The following is an 18,826-nucleotide window of genomic DNA, read 5'->3' as shown; positions in this document are numbered from 1 at the left end:
AGCAAACTACCCCAGAATATTTCAGCATGATTCAATGCCTATTTCTATTACGGAAAGGGGTCAAGTTAGCAAGGGGGAATTACAAATGGTCTAAGTAACCTCTGGGTTACCAAGTAGGGGAAAAAGAACATCTTCAGTAGAGTGGGAGAATGTCCCCACATTAAGGTACAGACACACACACAAAAATGGCAAGCCAAAGATAAATCGCCTGTACAAATTCTATTACACCGAGGCACCTCAAGAACAGCGTGGCAGTGATGTTGACAAAGCACTTTACAAGGCTGGATTACATTTGTGCGTTTCTTTTCTAAAACTCCAGATGTAAAACAATGCATTTGGTGCTTAGTAGTTATCATTAAAGGATCCTCTCCAGGTTCTTTTTAAAAATGCCAGTAGCTTTAGGAAAGGAATCGGAAAAGTGTTTTCTATTTTGGGAGTGAATATGGGGGTGGGACAAAATGGAAATTCTTGCTGTTCCTACTGAGAATTTCTTTAAAGAATGGAGTAACTATAAAATGTTAATATTGCTATCATTTTTGTAATAAGAAAAAAAAAAGCTTCATATGAAAATACAGTAACCTACACCTTTAAGGGTCAGTACCAAAATCAGGACCCTCTTGAAGCAGCAGCTGCGCAAGGCAAACACTTCTTTTCCTTGGCACACATTAAGCTGACTGCTGCTACTGAGACCTGTTCCACACTGACAGCCAAAGCCATCATGCCAACAGAGCAAGCAGTTCGAGTGGTTCCCTTTCCCAAATATGAGGCCATGGCCAGTTTTGGGGAACACATCATAACCTGTCTCTGAGGTCTCAGAATTTGCTTCTCCTGCTTGTCACACTAGCATTTTACTGTCTGACCCCCGTCAACACAACAAATGAAGAATTAACTTCTTTACAAGTCTATCTCAGAGAGGCTTTCAAAAACAGGTGATTTCTTCCACAACCTTCTAATTCTTCATTTTGTTAGAACTATAATGAGAGATCATCTAAAGTTGTACTTCATACTCACCTGGTCTCACAGCACTCCAGGGGGTTCACACCATGTAAAGTAAGCTGCTCTGAAACGTCCTTCAATACTCAGAGATGTGAACAGCTCTCCTGTACATCTTGCAGGTGATATCCTGACCTTTTCTTGGTGGTAACAATGTGCTTAAAGGAATTCTCTACCAATGGAACAGCATACCTCTTTCCCTCCTTCACCCACTGATAACTGTCTCTACAATATCACATGATATTTTGGCCTCTTAGCAAAATGACTCTGAAGGTAGCTGCTCCGGGAGCTGAACTGTCCCATGCCAAGGGTCCCCAGGGGCTTAGCGAAGCCCATGATCATTTTTAGGCTCATGGTCATGTCCTCCCTCCCTCTCATGCAAACACATGGTATGTGGACAAAGTGGGATTTCTTTTTGCTCAGTACTGGGGCTGTGCATCAGGCCTGCAACAGAGACCAACTTCTCATGATGGAGTGAAGACCTACCGGCCCTGCACCTGAGAAATGACAAGGATTACATGAAACTTTCACTACTAACAAAGGAGACCTGAAGGCACAAGAGGCATTTAAAGGCGTATACACAGTTTATCTAGAAAGAAAAAACCCCCAAAGAAAAATCTGGTAACACAGGGGTGCAAACTGAGCTACTTTTAAATTTTAAAAGGTTTTTGTGTGTTTTTTAAAATAGACTGCTTGAGGAGAAAAATTCCTAGCAGGAGAAAAGAGTATGTATCAGCAGAAATTAACTAAATAGATAACACTGTGCAGACCACATGACCACACCACAGGAAAAACAGTGCAAGTGCCACTAAACAGTAAAGGTCTCTTCTTTTCTCTCTTAATGAGAGAGATGTTCCAGTTTCAACTCAAACTGACCAAGTGTAAATTTTTTTAGCTCAAACTAGACAAGGGATATGGGAGATTCAAGGACAAGTAACAGCACTTGGGTCCCTCTTCCCCAAAGCCCAAACACTTGATATTAATCCAATTTAGACAGATGTGTGGAACAATGAACTGGCACTAAGAACAACTAAAGAAAAAAGAGGGTTTCACTCCCTAGATCTAGGCTAGATGGGAACCATACATGTGCAGCTGCCTCTGGGAATAAGAAATCAAAAGAGCCTAAAACTGTATTTTTTCATGATTTAAAACATGGGAGGTAGGGTGGGAAGAGAAGTTCGTCAGATATTAAAAAGCCAGTTTTATCCATATGGTCCATAGAGCAGAAACTGTAGGGGAGAGAAGAGTTTTCATTTATGTACTTCTATAAAGAAATAACAAGGACCTTCCTACCATCTCTCTGTATTATATATCTATATCTATATCTATATCTATATCTTTATCTATACATAGTTATGTCCCTTTTTTCTGCTGATAAAAACTACAGAAATATGCCCTGGCTGGTTTGGCTCAGCGGTTAGAGTGTCGGCCTGCAGTCCAGAGAAGCCCGGGTTCGGTTCCCGCTAAGGGCACGTACCTCAGTTGCAGTCTGTCCCCGGCCATGGCCATGGTTGGGTTGTGCGGGAGGCAGCCATTCGATGTGTCCCTTTCACGTCAATGTTTCTCTCTCTCTCTCTCTCTCTCTCTTCGTCTCTCTCCCTCCCACTCTGTCTGAACAAAAAATGGAAAAATGTCCTCAGGTGAGGATAACAACAACAACAACAACTACAGAAATACATAGAATAAGAAGGAAAATGTGTCTTCAATTCCACCCACCCAGCAATAAATATGGGAAGTTTGGTGTACACTGTTTCAGAGTTTCTTAATTTTTTTTTTTTTTGGTTAATCCTCACCCAAGGATATTTTTCCATTGATTTTAGATAGAGTACAAAAAAAGGGGAGGTGGGCAAGGCGTGGGGGGGGGGGCATCGATGTGAGAGAGGCACATCAATTGGCTGCCTCCGGCACGACCCTGACCAGGTCCAGGGATCAAACCTGCAACCCAGGTACATGCCCTTGACTAGAAATCAAACCCACAACCTGCTGAGCCAAACTGGCCAGGGCATATTTCTGTAGTTTTTATCAGCAGAAAAAAGGAACATAAATATATATAGATATATAATACAGAGAGATGGTAGGAAGGTCCTTGTTATTTTTATTTTTATTTATTTATTTTTATCCTCACCAGAGGACACTTTTGCATTTATCTTCAGATTGAGCGGGGGGGGGGGGGGGGGTAAGACAGACATCGACATGAGAGACACATTGACTGGTTGCCACCCAAATGATCCCAACTGGGCCCGGGGACAAACTGCAACCGAGGTACGTGCCCTCAGCGGGAACCAAACTCGAGACTCCTTGGTCCACGGGCCGACACTCTAACCGCTGTGCCAAACCGGCCAGGGCGAGCTTCTTATTTTTAATGACATTATTTTTAATGACAACTAATATGAATGCATTCTTATGGCAAAAGATCAGAGCACAATAGAAGTATAAAAACTAACTGTTGAAAGTCTAACTTTGCCCATTCCTCATCCCATTCTCCTCTCCATAGGTAAACATTTAAAATACTATGACAGCCCGGGCCGGTTTGGCCCAGCGGTTAGAGCGTCGGCCTGCGGTCCGGAGAGACCCGGGTTCGGTTCCCGCTAAGGGCACGTACTTCGGTTGCAGTTTGTCCCCGGCCCTGGTTGGTCGTGCGGTGGCAGCCACTCGATGTGTCCCTTCACGTCGATGTTTCTCTCTCTCTCTCCCTCCCACTCTATCTGAACAAAAAATAGAAAAATGTCCTCGGGTGAGGATAAAATACTATGACATACGGTTTTTCCAGGCATTTTCTACAAGATAGATAGATAGATAGATAGATAGATAGATAGATAGATATAGATATAGATAGATATGTGTACCTACATACTCAGTTAATTTTTATTTTAAAAGCAAGGCACATTACAAGTAAGCACAATTTCTTTTTCCAGTTAACAAAATAACCTGGAGATCATTCTGTGACAGTATATATTTTTTAAAGGCATTACCATCTATTTTCTTTCTTTCTTTCTTTTTTTTTTATTCTCACCTGAGGACAGTTTTGCATTTATCTTCAGATAGAGCGGGAGGGAGAGAGGGAGGAAGAGAGAGAGAGAGAAACAGCAACTGGCTGCCGCCCATATGACCCCAACTAGGGCCAGGGACAAACTGCAACTAAGGTACATGACCTTAGCGGGGACCAAACCCAGGACTCTGGTCCGAGGGCCAACACTCTAACCACTGAGCCAAAATGGCCAGGGCTCTACTGTCTATTTTCTATCGCATATCTGTTTATTTAAATAATTGGGATTACAATGAAGATAGTAGTTGGTAAACTACTTTTTCCACTTAAAATTATGTTAATACATACATTCCACTCATCTTTTATCAGCTGCGTATAATTGCATTGAATGATTTTCTATGATTAATTAACTAGTTCCCTATTGATGGTTCCAATTGTTTCTTATTTTTCTCCATTTCAAGCAATGCTGTGATAAAGATCCTTGATGCAAATAAAATATATTTGCTAACTTGCTATTTCCTTAGGTCAATTCCTAAAGACAGATTTTTCTTGGTCAAAAGATAAAAATCTGAAACACAGTATCAAGTAACCCACCAAAATGATTTTGCCAATTATATTCCCAATAACAGTTTATGAAAGTGCCTGTTTTTTCACACTACCCAAACTGGGGACTACTATCTTGGAATATTTTCCAATAAGAAAAAAATGAAATCTCATTATTTTAAATTGCATTTCTTTGATTAATGAGACTGATAGTCTATGTTTTTAGCAATTTAAGATTTTTCTTTCAGAGTTTGCCCATGACATGCTTGCCCATTAATTTTTATTGGGATATTCTTAGAGGTTTGTAAGAACTCTTTTTTTTTTTCCTATTCTCACCCGAGGACACTTTTTTCCATTCTTTGTTCAGATAGAGTGGGAGGGAGAGAGAGGAAGAGAGAGAGAGAGAGAGAGAAACATCGATGTGAAAGGGACACATCAAGCAGCCGCCACCCACACAACCAACCAGGGCCAGGGACAAACTGCAACCGAGGTACATGCCCTTAGTGCGCACAAAACCTGGGTCTCTCTGGCCCGCAGGCCAACGCTCTAACCGCTGAACCAAACCGGCCAGGGCTGTAAGAATTCTTTATAAGTGTTATAACATAGTAAAGAAATATATCATACGTTGAACTTTTTCTCTCTAGTCTGTCATTTATTTGTAAGTTTTTGCTGTCTTTTCCAACATGACTTGTATGTAGTAAGATCTACTAATCTTTTCCCTTACAATTTCTGGCCTTGGTGCCATATTTATGAAGTCCTTTTCTGCCTCAAAATCATAAAAAGTTCTCCATTCATACTTTACAGAATGGCGTATCTGTAACTTAGCAAAACCAGAAGTATTCACTTGAGGAAAAGTAGTATGCACTGATAATTATGAAACACAAAGGGAATTGAGTATACTATGGTAAAAACAAATGTTCAGTTCTCCAGCTACAAGACATTTTTAAAATAGGTTTTTATTGATTTTTTTTAGAGCGAGAGAGAGAGGGAGAGAGACATAGAAACATCGATGTGAGAGAAAAACCTCGATCAACTGCTTCCTGCATGCCCCCTTCTGGAGATCGAGCCAGCAACCTGGGCATGTGCTCTGACTGAGAATCAAACCCAGACCTCTCAGTTCATGGGACAACGCTCAGTCCACTGAGTTACACCTGTCAGGCTCCAGCTATAAGACTTTTATGAACTTCCTTGTTAAATGGCTAACCAGCTAGAGAACAATGCTGATAGTCAGCCATCAGTCCACAAGGGATAGCCTTTTCCCCCACTGAATGCCACAAGGACTATTCCCAAGTGTTATTCGAAAAACACATTCCCAATCCTTCCTCCTTTGCTGCTCTACCTGAAGTGGCAATGTAACATAGTTCTGGCCAATAAGATATAAGAAGTTTGTTTGAATGGATTCTAAGAATTTCTTCACTTTCCTGATAATAGAAAACAGGTGTGGCTGACACCAACCACTCCTTTCTCTTTCTTCCTGCCTCGAATGCACGTCTGATGGCTGAGGCTGCAGCAGCCAACTCAGGACCACAGGGGAAAGACCAGGAATGCGGCCCTAACATCATTGAGATGGGAAAACCACTGCCTGCATCCCTACTATTATTCTGTCAGAAAAATAAATCCCATTTGCTTATGCCTCTGTAGTCAGGCTTTATGTCTCTTAAAGACCAAGCTCAACATAATCCTAAATAATAGTCATTTTCAAATAATCTTTATGTCCAGCATATAGCAAAGCCTCAAACATTATGAGTGAGTAAGACTCTGTAAAACCAAGTGTCCCTGGGGTATTTTTAGATGATTAAAGAAAATGCCCAACTAAGAACGACAGAAGTTGATTTCTAAATGATCTAGTAGTACAGTGTACAAAAGACACCACCAATGTTTAAACTAGGTTTCATTTTATGCCTGGGATAATAATTTTTTTTCCGTTATTGATTTGAGAGAGAGAGGAAGGGAGAGGGAGAGAGAGATAGAAACATCGATGAGAGAGAACATCGACTGGCTGCCTCCTGCATGCCCTCCACCAGGAACCGAGCCCACAACCTGGGCATGTGTCCTGACCAGGAATCAAATCGGTGACCTCCTGGTGCATGCGTTGATGCTTAACGGCTGAGCCACATCAGCCAGACTGGAATAATAATATTACCTGAATGGGTTGCATTTAGGTTTAAGCATTCTGTTTTCCTTTCTTGGCAATATAATTTTTTCATGTCAATTAAGGATGTACTCATTTTGCTCTGTTTTTAAAAACAGACTAATCTAGAAATGAATGAGGAAAAAAAAATAGCCATACACAGGCATTCACTTGCAAAGCACAAGAGAAAATATAAGGTCACAAAGTTTTGAGTATAAACATTCAGAACTATCCATAAGCTGTTTTATTACTCAAAGTACTGAACAAAGCAAACAAAAAGAATTAATAATCACTGTGCTTACCTAAACTTGCTGAACTACTTCTTTATAGGCAAGGGGTAGGGGAGAATCTGATAGGATTTAGTAGCAAACTAAATATACGCAAATAGCCCTGGTCAGTGTTGCTCAATGGTTAGAACATGGGCCTGCACACCAAAGGGTTGTGGGTTCGATTCCAGGTCAAGGGCATGTACTGGGTTGTTTAAAAATGTCTATCACAGCATTATTTACAACAATTATAATTAAAAAACAATTTAAATGTCCAATAATTAGTAAATGACTAATAAGTAATATTTAAAACCTTACAGTCATTACAAATTTTTAAATAATTTTAATGGGACAATGCTCTCAGCATACAAAATATTTTTTTAAATTTCATAATAGTGGAATACAATTTTAATTATATAAAAAAGAAAAACAAGAATGTACAAAAAGTGAACTCAAAAGACTAAAAGAAAATATTCTGAAATGTTAAAAGTAGTTATCTCTTGTGTGTATATATATATAGACTTCCCAGTTCTGAATGTTGAAAGAGCCTAGAAACAATGACACCCAGTGACAGTGAGCACTCCTAGCACCCAGATTTTGGTTTCTACATCCATAATCAACTGAAAAGAATCAGGGCTCCTTGGAGAAAGACTGATTCCAGAGTGGAAACAGAGAAAATATAAGATGAACCTAGAACACCTTTGTTGTGCCAGAAAGTAGGGAAGTACTCAAAGAATAATTGAGGATATCTCAAAAGAACACAAGTCAGCTTGAAGGGGCATCCATTAATATGGAGCAGTTTAAAATCAAAATAAATAATGATACTAATAGATTATAATTCACTGAATAAAACAGGAAAGCATGATTCCATACTGATATAAACGAATGGTAAATCAATAAGTAATCTTACAAAAATATTACATTATAGTAGATTACTAATAAATACTGAAGAAGCTATTTTTTAAATGGTTATCTCTGAATTATATTATTATAAGTATATATTTCTATTTTGTTTCAGCTTTACAAAATAAGCATGTACTTCTTTTTTTTTTTAATCCTCACCCAAGGACATTTTTGCATTCATCTTCAGCTAGAGTGGGAGGGAGAGAGGGAGAAAGAGAGAGAGACACACATCAAGTGGCTGCCTCCCATATGACCCCATCCGAGGCCAGGGACAAACTGCAACCAGGGTACGTGCCCTTAGCAGGAACCAAACCCAGGACTCTCTGGTCCGTGGGCCAACGCTCTAACCACTGAGCAAGACTGGCCAGGGCAGCATGTATTTCTTTTTTATCCTCACCCAAGGACAGTTTTCCATTTTTGTTCAGATAGAGTAGGAGAGAGAGAGAGAGAGAGAGAGAGAGAGAGAGAGAGAGAAACATTGACATGAAAGGGACACATTGAGTGGCTGCTTCCCGCACAACCCCAACCAGGGCCGGGGACAAACTGCAACTGAGGTATGTGCCCTCAGCAGGAACCAAACCCAGGTTTCTCTGGACTATGGACCGACACTCTAACCGCTGAGCCAAACCAGCCAGGGCAGCATGTACTTCTTTCATAAAAATACTTAATCAAACAATCCTCTTCAGCAGCCTGAACAAACACAACAACGCACACCTCTATAAATCAAGTGCAGAGTTGTCCTGACCTGTCTGTCCTAGGCAAGAGCTCAGATGAGCTGGGCAAACAGCTAAAGTTAAAAAGAAAACAAAACAGCAAAAACAAACAAAAAACAATCAGAGGCAGCATTGAGATGTATGGAAATTTTGTTTTGGTTTTACAGTAATTATGGGAGTGAAGAGATGTGACAAGGACTCTTGCTATGATGCCAATGACAAATGGTTAACTGATAAGAAAAAATGGAGAGGGTGACAGGCTGGAGAACAGGTCAATATCAGGCTGTCATGAAGCCATTTGAGACACATAATTAATCTATTACTCACCTGGCGTCATCATTCATTGTGGTATGGTCAATAGGTGCCATGAAGCTCAGTAGCTTGCTAAGGATATGAAACCTAAATAAAGCAGGAGAGAGGTAGCAACATTAGTAACTATTAAACTAGAAGAGGAAACACATTCTATGAACTAACAAACTTGGGAACACAGCACAGGAACATTTGGCTCCAGAATTGAATAGAGAACAATGATAGGCATGTAACACTCACAACTATAGAACCCTTTTTCCTTAAAGCTACAGGAGAAAAGTCTGGTAACAGTACATTATAAATGACAGTTGTTCAACACAGATCCACTCATATCACAGCCCCCCAAAAAGTAGATACACTGTGCCCTTGAGCAACATACTAATCCTTAAACATTACTCCAGACAAAAGACAATGAGCACTTGACTACCCCATTTTCCTCCTCTCTCTATATCTTAATCATTTTTCAGTGTCATTAAAACTACCTATTGGCAGTAGCATAGGCGGTGAGTGGTATAACACCCGAATGCAATACCTCATCATCACCGTCACTCAATAGCACTTGGTTCCCTGAGTCAGAAAAGGCTTCTAGAATTCCGCATCATTTCTACTCACTAGTTCCACTGGGTCTTTCATTCCCCCATCTTTAAATGAAGGAGTACAACTTAATAGTACATAAGTTTGATTCCCAGATCTTCAGTCAAGATGTCATATAAATTTAAGTTACATCACTTCCAGTTATTGTCAATAGAAAAATAGTTATTTTTGTATACAATGTTTTGAGATTTTTCTGGTGAAAGGGGCCGAACAAATATATAACCTTCTATAGACCAAATTATACCAAAGAGAATTCAAGGAAAGTATCCCTTTCTGTTAATTATAATAGGAGAGGCTGCATGACAATATGCACATTATAAAATGTTAACCAAAAAACATGACTTGGGCAAAACACTATATACAAACAAAAATACAATAAATATATTCTTGTGCATTATGTTTTAAGTTTTAAAAACATTTTTACATATATCAAATATCTGACTCTTTGCTGTACCACCCACAGCAAAGCCTCCCAACTTTCTTTTTCTTTCTTTTTAATCTTCACCTGAAGATATTTTTCCATTTATCTTCAGATAGGGGTAGGGTGAGAAACATTGATGTGAGAAAGACACATCAATTGGCTGCCTCCTGCACGACCCTGACCAGGGCTGGGACTGAACCATAACCAAGGTACATGCCCATGACCAAAATCGAACCCGTGACTGGTCTGCAGGCTGATGCTCTAACCACTAAGCCAAACTGGCCAGGGCCAAATTTCTTTTCCTTAACAAATGAGTTTTAAAAGAATAATGGTGATGAGATTTTCTTTATTATAAAGTAGTAGGAAAAGTATAAATTCATTATAGAAAATTTGGAAAAGAAACCAACAAAGCATACACCAAAATATGCATAATTCCTCCACCTAAAAGCAATTGTTAACATTTTGGTTAGTTATATTTGTTTTACATAGTGATCCTGTTATATATACATACAATTTTATATCCTCTTTTTTCCCCTTTGCATTGTAAGCTCTGTCCCATAATGTCTAAATAACTGTATACAATTCCAGGAGTGGAAGTACCATAATATATTTTCTTATTTTTGAACATTTATCTTGTTTCCACTTCTTCACTTTTTATATGATGCAAAAACAAAATCTCATACTTGTTTTTAAAATGTCTGTTATCTCCTAATTATAAAAATAATAACTCTTATAAAAGAAATCCAAATACAGAAATGTATAGAGAACTTACAAGTCCCCGGTAATACTACCCCACAGAAATAATCACTATTGATTAAAACTGTTAGTGTGGCTGAAGCATTTTCCATACAAAAGATAAATATAAACTTAATACATTTTTAACCTAAAAATCAGATTACAATAGAGTTAATATTCTGCATTAAGCTTTTCCCACTGAACCATTATGTCATAGTCGGTTCTTTTTCATAATTGCAGAATATTCCATTGTGTCAATATATTATAATTTATTTAATCTCCTATTCATGGGCATCTGTGTAGATTGCCCCCTTTAAAAACCATGTTAAACAACGAAGTGAAGATAATTATACAAATTGCTGTATATTTGTTCACCTATTTCTATGGGATAAATTGTGACATGTGAAATTGCTGGTAAATTGAAAGGCATACATATTTAAAATAGAAAAACTGAGTCAAAATGCCCTCCCAAAGGTTATGTCAATATGTGAGAGTATAAATATTTACCTAACCTCTTTATATAAGTATAAAGCATAAATACTGTTAATAAACATATTTTAATATCTTTAGATTTCACCAAAGTTTGGTGTCTATATAAAAAATTAGTACTATTCTTGGCTGTGTCCAAAGACCAGGTTTAATTCACTTCTGGACAAAGACTATGAAGTATGCTCTATAGTTGTGTTGTCCAATCCAGTAGCCACTGGCCACCTGTTTGGCTACTGAGCACCTCAAATGTGGCTTATCTGAACTGAGATATGCTATCGTTCTAAGAAACACACCAGATTTTGATGACTTGAGACACAAAAGGATACAAATTATGTCATTAATAATTTTTAAAATAATAAATTATTGAAATAATATTTTAAATATATTGAGTTAAATGAAACATATAAACTACATTCACCTGTTTTGTTTTTTAATGTGGCCACTAGAACATTTAAAATTACATATGCAATACATATTTTTATTGGATGATACTGCTCTATGGAATACCTTTACACTAATACAATATATTCAATAACTATTAACTGCATGAGGAAAGACAGGTTTTAAGAAGTAACCAGATTGAAGACATTTAGTAACGTGTACTTAATGCAATGCATCTCATCTCAGTACTGCTGAGGATGATAAACACATGTTTTAGTATTAAAACACCTTTTTCCAACCATACTAAGAAAAGATAAATAGCCCTGGCCAGTTTGACTCAACAGTTAGAGTGTCAGCCTGCAGATCGAAGAGTCATGGGTTCAATTCCGGTCAGGGGCACGTACCTCAGTTACAGTTTGTCCTGGCCCTGGTCGTGGTCGTGCAGGAGGCAACCAATCAATGTATCTCTCTCACATCTATGTTTCTCTCTCTCTCTCTCTTTCTATCCACCCCCTCTTCCCTTCCTCCCGCCTTCCCTCCCTGTCTGAAAATAAATGGAAAAATATCCTCGAGTGAGGATTAAAAAAAAAAGAAGAAAAGATAAATGTAATTTTGTTGCAGAAGAATAGACAGACACAGTAAGACATCTCATTATTAAAGACCTGAAAGTTTAATTCATTTACATTACAAGTTCTGACAAAATTATGGTGAAATCCACTTATATATACTGCTGTATAAAATACTGATAATCAATAATTATAATTATTTCTAAAAATAAAAATATTCTTTTTTTTTAATCCTCATCCAAGGACATGCTTAAAGAGAGCAAAGGAGAGAGAGAGAACACAAACCATCGATGTGAGAGAGAAACACTGATTAGTATGCTTTCCATATACTCTCTGACAAGGGATCAAACCTGCAAAACCCAGGTATGTGCCTTGACTGGGAATCAAACTGGCAACCTTTTTTTTTTTTTTTTTGGTGCATGAGGTGACACTCAACCAACTGAGCCACTCTGGCCGGGCTAAAATATTCTTTTTAAATAAATTATTTTCTAGTATCCAACTTGCAAGTTGCCATGTCCAGTCTCAACAGGCTGATACCACTGACCTGCTATCACTTAACTAATATATCCACAAGGTAATGTTCAATTTTGCTATAACATTCTGGAAATCTTATCTTTCCAACCCTATCACAAACAAAGAGCAAAAGTTGATCAATGGCAGAATCTAGTATCAGTGATGATAGTGTACTCTACCAGCTCTTGTAGAGGTATTTTAAGGAAGTATTTATAATATTCTCATCTAGTCTGGGCCACTTGGTTTAATCCTTCAGGGCAGAATGCTAATGTAGCCCAGATGTCATCTTAGCGCCTGCAGAGGTCTTGCCAGAGAAACAATTCAACAGCCAGAAATTACATGAGTGGGTTCAGACCAATTAGCTTAAATCCCTAACTAGCTCTGTAATGTTGGGTAAATTACTTTATTTAACTACTTTACATGAATTAGCTAATTTAATCTGTATAACAACATGAGATGTGACTTTTACTTCATTCCTCACAGATGAGGAAATTGCAGCACAGAGATGTAAAGTAACATGCCCAAGGCCTCAAGGCCAGTAAGCAGAAGAGTCAGATTTCAAACCTAGACAGTTAAGATTCATAGCCTGTGCTTTTTCTACCTCTGCAGGGCCCAACAGTGAGTTTTATAAATGTTAGTGGTCACTGTTGCTACTAATAAAGATTATTCTCTGATTCTGACCACATCCCTCACATTTATGGTCAAGGAGAATCACATAAATACAAATGACAAAACTGAAAAACAAAACACATGACCATATTCATTACTTTTCTTTTGCAATAATTTTAGACTTACAGAAAATTTGCAAACATAGTACATTCATGTTTAACCTCACGCAGCTTCCTCTAATGTTAATAATTTACCTAAATACAGTGTAATTGTCAAACTCAGGAAATTAACACTGGTATAATACTATTAACTAAACTATAGACCTTATTCAAATTTCACCCGTTTTTATCCCAATGTCCTTTCTGTTGTCTTGGATCCAGTCTAGGACCCCACATTGCACCTGTTTGTGCTGTCTCTCCTTAGCCTCTTCCAATCTGTGACAGTTCCTCGGTCTTCCTTGTTTTTCCATTACCCTGACACTTCTGATAAGTACTGATGAGTTATTTTGTAGAGTGTCTCACAATTTGGATTTGTGTGATGTTTCATGATGAGATTGAGGTTAAGCAAGAATACCACAGAAATGATGTTGTGTTCTCCTACAGAAGACAGGGCAAGGGATGTAAATATGCCTTATTATTGGTGTTGTTAATCTTGAACACTTTGGTAAGGTGGCACCTGCTGGGTTTCTCCACTATAAAGTTACTGCTTTCTCTTTGTAATTAATATCTTTGAAGATACACTGTTTCTTAACTTTTCCCCATTGACTGTAGCACCCACTGGTGGATCTTGCCTGCACAAATTATTACATGGTGCTTGTCTACTGGTGATTTTGTATTTCTCTTATTCCTTCTACATTTAATAAGTGGAACTGCACATATCCTTTTGATGGTACATCAACTGTATTCCAAAAGGCTTTTATGACACAAGCCAACAGACATAGTAAAAGTTTAAACAGCCCTGGCCAGGTGGCTCAGGTGGTTGAAGCATCGTCCAATACACCAAAAAAATTGTGGGTTTGATTCCTGGTCAGGGCATGTACAGGAGGCAACTGATCAATGCTCCTCTCTCACATCAATGTTTCTCTCTAACTCTCTCTCCCTTCCTCTCTCTAAAATCAATAAAAAACCATATCCTCAGGTGAGGAATAAAAAAAAAGTTTACAGAAAAATTGTAAAAGGCCTTTACAGTATGGAAGGTCCCTTAGTTTATGGTTTCTAGACTTCTGTAGTCACCCAGCAGCACCTCCTGTGGAGTAATGTGATGACAAATGAAACGTCCCACCCAACTTAATTGCTCTGAGACATGGAACATCCTTGACTCTTATCAAACATTCTCTGCCTTTACTGCTTCACATCCCTCTTTTCTGTCCCCCTCCTCAGTGACCACTCTTCCTCTATCACATTCCTCGAGGTTGTACTTTTTCACCCTATATACTCCCTGAAAATAGCAATTCAATTGTTTCTAAACTATCAACTTCACAGTAGTCCCCTCTTATCCACAAGGGATATGTTCCAAGACACCAGTAGATGCCTAAAACAATGGCTAATACTGCACCCTACATATACTATGTTTTTCCTATACATATGTAATGATGATAAAGTTTAATCTACAGATTAGATACAGTACAAGATTAACAACAATAACAATAATTATTTCATATCTGATCTGATAACCATAATGGCTACTAAGAGACTAATGGGAGGGCAGAGGGTAGCATACACAGCTAGACAAAGGGATGATATATGTCCTAGGGCGGGGGTGGGGTAGGGAGTGGATTTCATCACACTACTAAACAGCACATAATTTAACTTATGAATTGTTTCTAAAATTTTCCATTTAATATTTTCAGAACATGGCTGACTACAGAAAGTGAAACCGTGGATAAGGAGGGACTACTATTAATATTTACATCCTTCTCTTGACATAAAAAAAAAATCTTTCTCTAAACCTGGATTCCTCAAGGTTGTGTCAAATTCAGTATATTAAAAAACTGAACATACTTCTCTCTCTCAAAGGCAAAAAATTGATTTCCTTCTTTCAGCCTCCCTCTGAAACTCCTGAGAGTCAACTCTAGCCTTCTCATTTTCCTTTACCTCCCTACATCTTTCTAAAATACAACTGAAATGTGATAACATACCTCTACCTAAGTCTTTTTTTTTAATCCTCACTGGAAGACATTTTCCCATTTTTTGTTCAGATAGTGTGGGAGGGACAGAGAAAGAAACATTGACATGAAAGGGACACATCGAGTGGCTGCCTCCTGCACGACCAACCAGGGCCGGGACAAACTGCAACCACGGTACATGCCCTTAGCAGGAACTGAACCCAGGTCTCTCTAGACTGCAGGCCGATGCTCTAACCACTGAGCCAAACTGACCAGGGCTCTACCTAAGTCTTAAATGACTCACTACAGTCTACAGAATTAAGTCCAAGACCCTTAGACTGTCTATGATCTAGCACTCACTACTCATACAGCCTCATCTGCTCCACATTCACTTTAAGTCTCTGCCAAAACAAATTAATTGCAGTTCCCAAAATGGCCATGTATACTCTAAAAACACATTTTTGCAAACGTTATTCTTTTTGGCCTTCACTGGGCTGTTTCCAGACTGCTCAATGTGAAGTGTTGATGTTGCACCTTATAGAAAGTCTTCCTAAGTAGTCTGCATTCCCCAAGAGACCCTGTACCAGGATGATCTCTACTATAGCACTTCCCACACAGCACCACTTATTGGATTATTGTCTGCCATCTTCTCCAGACTACATGCCCCTCGAGGGCAGAATGGGTCTTACCCAGCTCGTAATATGGCCCCTAGAATCTCAGAAGGCACCCTTCCTATATTTTTATATACCACTTCCTATATTGTAATGTTTAAGTAGAATATCTATCTCCTACTTGCCTGTTGCCAGAATAAGATGTCAAATGCCTCTGGATTTATGGGGATTTATAATCTCAATTACTAGCAAAATGCTACAAAAACAGAAGTATACAATTGCAGTGACACATACCTCTGATGAATAGTTTAATGAGGTTTAATAAGTAAATAATAGAAAAGCAGTTGCTGCCCGGCTGGTATGGCTCACAGGTTGAGCATTGACCCATGTACCAAGAGGTCACTGGTTCGATTCCCAGTCAGGGCACATGCCCAGGTTGTGGGCCAAATCCCCAAGTAGGGGGCATGCAGGAGGTGGCCAATCGATGTTTTCTCTCATCGATGTTTCCATTTCTCCCTACCGCTCTCTCTAAAAATCAATAAAGAAAAAAGAAAAGCAGTTGCTATTAAAATATAATACTTTAAAAAAATACCTTAACCTAATAACAACTCTGATAAATTTATTTTGATTTGGGAAACAACAGATCCACAGTTCTTCTGTTATTTGTCATGCTCACTTCTCCAACATTTATACAGATTTCTTAATCTGTGTTATGTTTAGACTTAGTGCCATTTCTCTTTACCTGATGAGCATGTTCATTTTACTGTCATAATCATCCAAAAACATTTTCTGGCTGTCTATAAAGCAGTATAGCAGATAATAAGGTTGGAATGTCTTAAAGGATAAAACAGTATAATTCTTGCTCTCAAGGGGCACACAGCTTTGGCTACTTGCCCCAATAGTTTTAAATTTTATAACAGTACAATATGTAGAAAAGGTATTATTTTCCTCTCTCAATTCTTTTGAAGAGCATACATTTGCGATAGCAATGCCAACAGAAAACATAAGACAAACCAAAGTAACGAACTCTTCTTTTTTTTTATCCTCACCCGAGGACATTTTTCCATTTTTGTGTTCAGATAGAGTGGGAGGGAGAGAGAGGAAGAGAGAAAGATAAACATCAAGGTGAAAGGGACACATCGAGTGGCTGCCACCCGCATGACCCAACCAGGGCCGGGGACAAACTGCAACCGAGGTACGTGCCCTTAGCGGGAACCGAACCCGGATCTCTTGGGACCACAGGCCAACATTCTAACCGCTGAGCCAAACTGGCCAGGGCCATACTTACTCTCTTAATCCTCACAGCAGCCTTACAAGTCTGCACCGTTGTTATCATCCCCATTTCACAGATGAAGACACTAGTACAGGAAGTTTGAGGGTCTTGCCCAAAGTAACTACTAGTCAATGTCAAAGCTTGGATTAAACTCCAGCAGTCTGGCCCTTGAGTACATGCTTTTTTTTTTTTATCCTCACCCGAGGACATTTCTCCATTTTTTTTGTTCAGGTAGAGTGGGAGGGAGAGTGGAACAGAGAGAGAGAGAGAAATATCGACGTGAAAGGGACACATCGAGTGGCTGCCACTCACACGACCAACCAGGGCCGGGGACAAACTGCAACCAAGGTACGCGCCCTTAGCAGGAACCGAACCCGGGTCTCTCGGGACCGCAGGTCGACGCTCTAACCGCTGAGCCAAACTGGTCAGGGCTGAGTACATGCTCTTAACCACTAAAGTAAAAATGAACCTGGAGAAGCATGAAAATTTGGAAATTTCGACACATGAATAAGTTTATTTCTGCAAAGTTATAGAAAAGTAATAAGCATTTCCTGATGAGTTTTGTTAAATACTTAAACAGGTTCATTTAAAGTAGTTATGAAATCTGCTTCTCTGAAGATATTTAAAAATGAGATAGATCTGCATTTGTCCAAAGGGAATTTAATGACAGGCAGGCTCTAATAAGGATGTAGGATTAGCTACCTGCCTAAAATTGTCCTAACACAATGAATTTAAGACTTTTCTTCAATTTGCACCTGAATTACAAGTAGTTTCTTTGACATGGAGGCTTTGTGTGAATGATACCATGTAATATATATAGTTACAAGGAATCTAAGTCTAAAAGCATAGAAATGTCACTTCCTATTCTCACTCCTTTTCTCTCTGCATATATATAAGACTCCTTAAAGAGATCACAGGGCTATGGGTTTTCCTATAGTCAGAAATTTCTCGGTTTTCTCATAAAAATTATATTTCTCATCTCACTTAAGCACATTGTTAACATTATCTGGACTCTTTATATCTTTTCTGCATACTGTGTACACATATAGCATCATGAAAATGAACCAACATAATCATATTCTAAATTAGACTCCAAAATAAAATATTTATATTTTTCTATAGAAATCACTTTTTAAAACTAAGACATTTCAACTATCATTTCTTGTTTATTTATTATTTCTCTTTCAGAGAAATGCAGATATTACAAAACCTATCCATTTACAAGAGTAGAACAAAAATCCTTTAAAACCGTATTTACATTTTAGAGTAAAGAAAAGCTGAGTCAAAAAAAGTCTCAATATTGTTTCAGTTATTTTTCTGACCCTTAAAAACAGAATCATCAGAAGAAACAGAAAAATGGCACAATAGACAAAATGCAAGAGAAGACAGATATTAACATAACATTTGACATTTTTTCTGAAAAGTAACTCACCGAAGTTTCCTTCCTTTGCTGGCTTTTCTATCTACTTTCTTGTGTATTTTGCTTCGTAACTTCTGGATTGCAAGCCACTGCCTGGGAAATTCACAAGCAATGTTATGCATCATCACTAACAGAAACAGTTATATGTATTGACAAATTGGAATTTTTCCCACTAACAACCCTACAGAAAGAAATCATCAACCTACATGAAGTTCCTCAAGACAGTCTGGGACCAAAGCGACTAATCAATTGAAGAGGATTTGTGC

At 38.4% G+C, this 18,826-nt stretch overlaps 1 protein-coding gene across 2 annotated transcripts in view; it reads right to left on the bottom strand.

The window, feature by feature from the left end:
- AATF (apoptosis antagonizing transcription factor) overlaps nucleotides 1-18,826 on the bottom strand; it is a 102,541-nt gene that overhangs the window by 17,171 nt on the left and 66,544 nt on the right. Inside the window, exons 10-11 of one of the 2 annotated variants that reach the window (XM_036269294.1) lie at nucleotides 18,573-18,653; nucleotides 8,863-8,934 (exon numbers count right to left, since the gene is read on the bottom strand). In XM_036269294.1, coding sequence (XP_036125187.1) covers nucleotides 8,863-8,934; nucleotides 18,573-18,653 — 153 coding nt within the window. Of the gene's footprint in view, nucleotides 1-8,862; nucleotides 8,935-18,572; nucleotides 18,654-18,826 lie in introns of those variants that run through there. The other variant, XM_036269295.1, reaches the window with a different exon arrangement.

Source organism: Molossus molossus, unplaced genomic scaffold (genome assembly GCF_014108415.1).
Source record: "Molossus molossus isolate mMolMol1 unplaced genomic scaffold, mMolMol1.p scaffold_m16_p_19, whole genome shotgun sequence".
Classification (NCBI taxonomy): Eukaryota; Metazoa; Chordata; class Mammalia; order Chiroptera; family Molossidae; genus Molossus; species Molossus molossus.
This window is presented reverse-complemented; position numbering and strand designations above follow the sequence as displayed.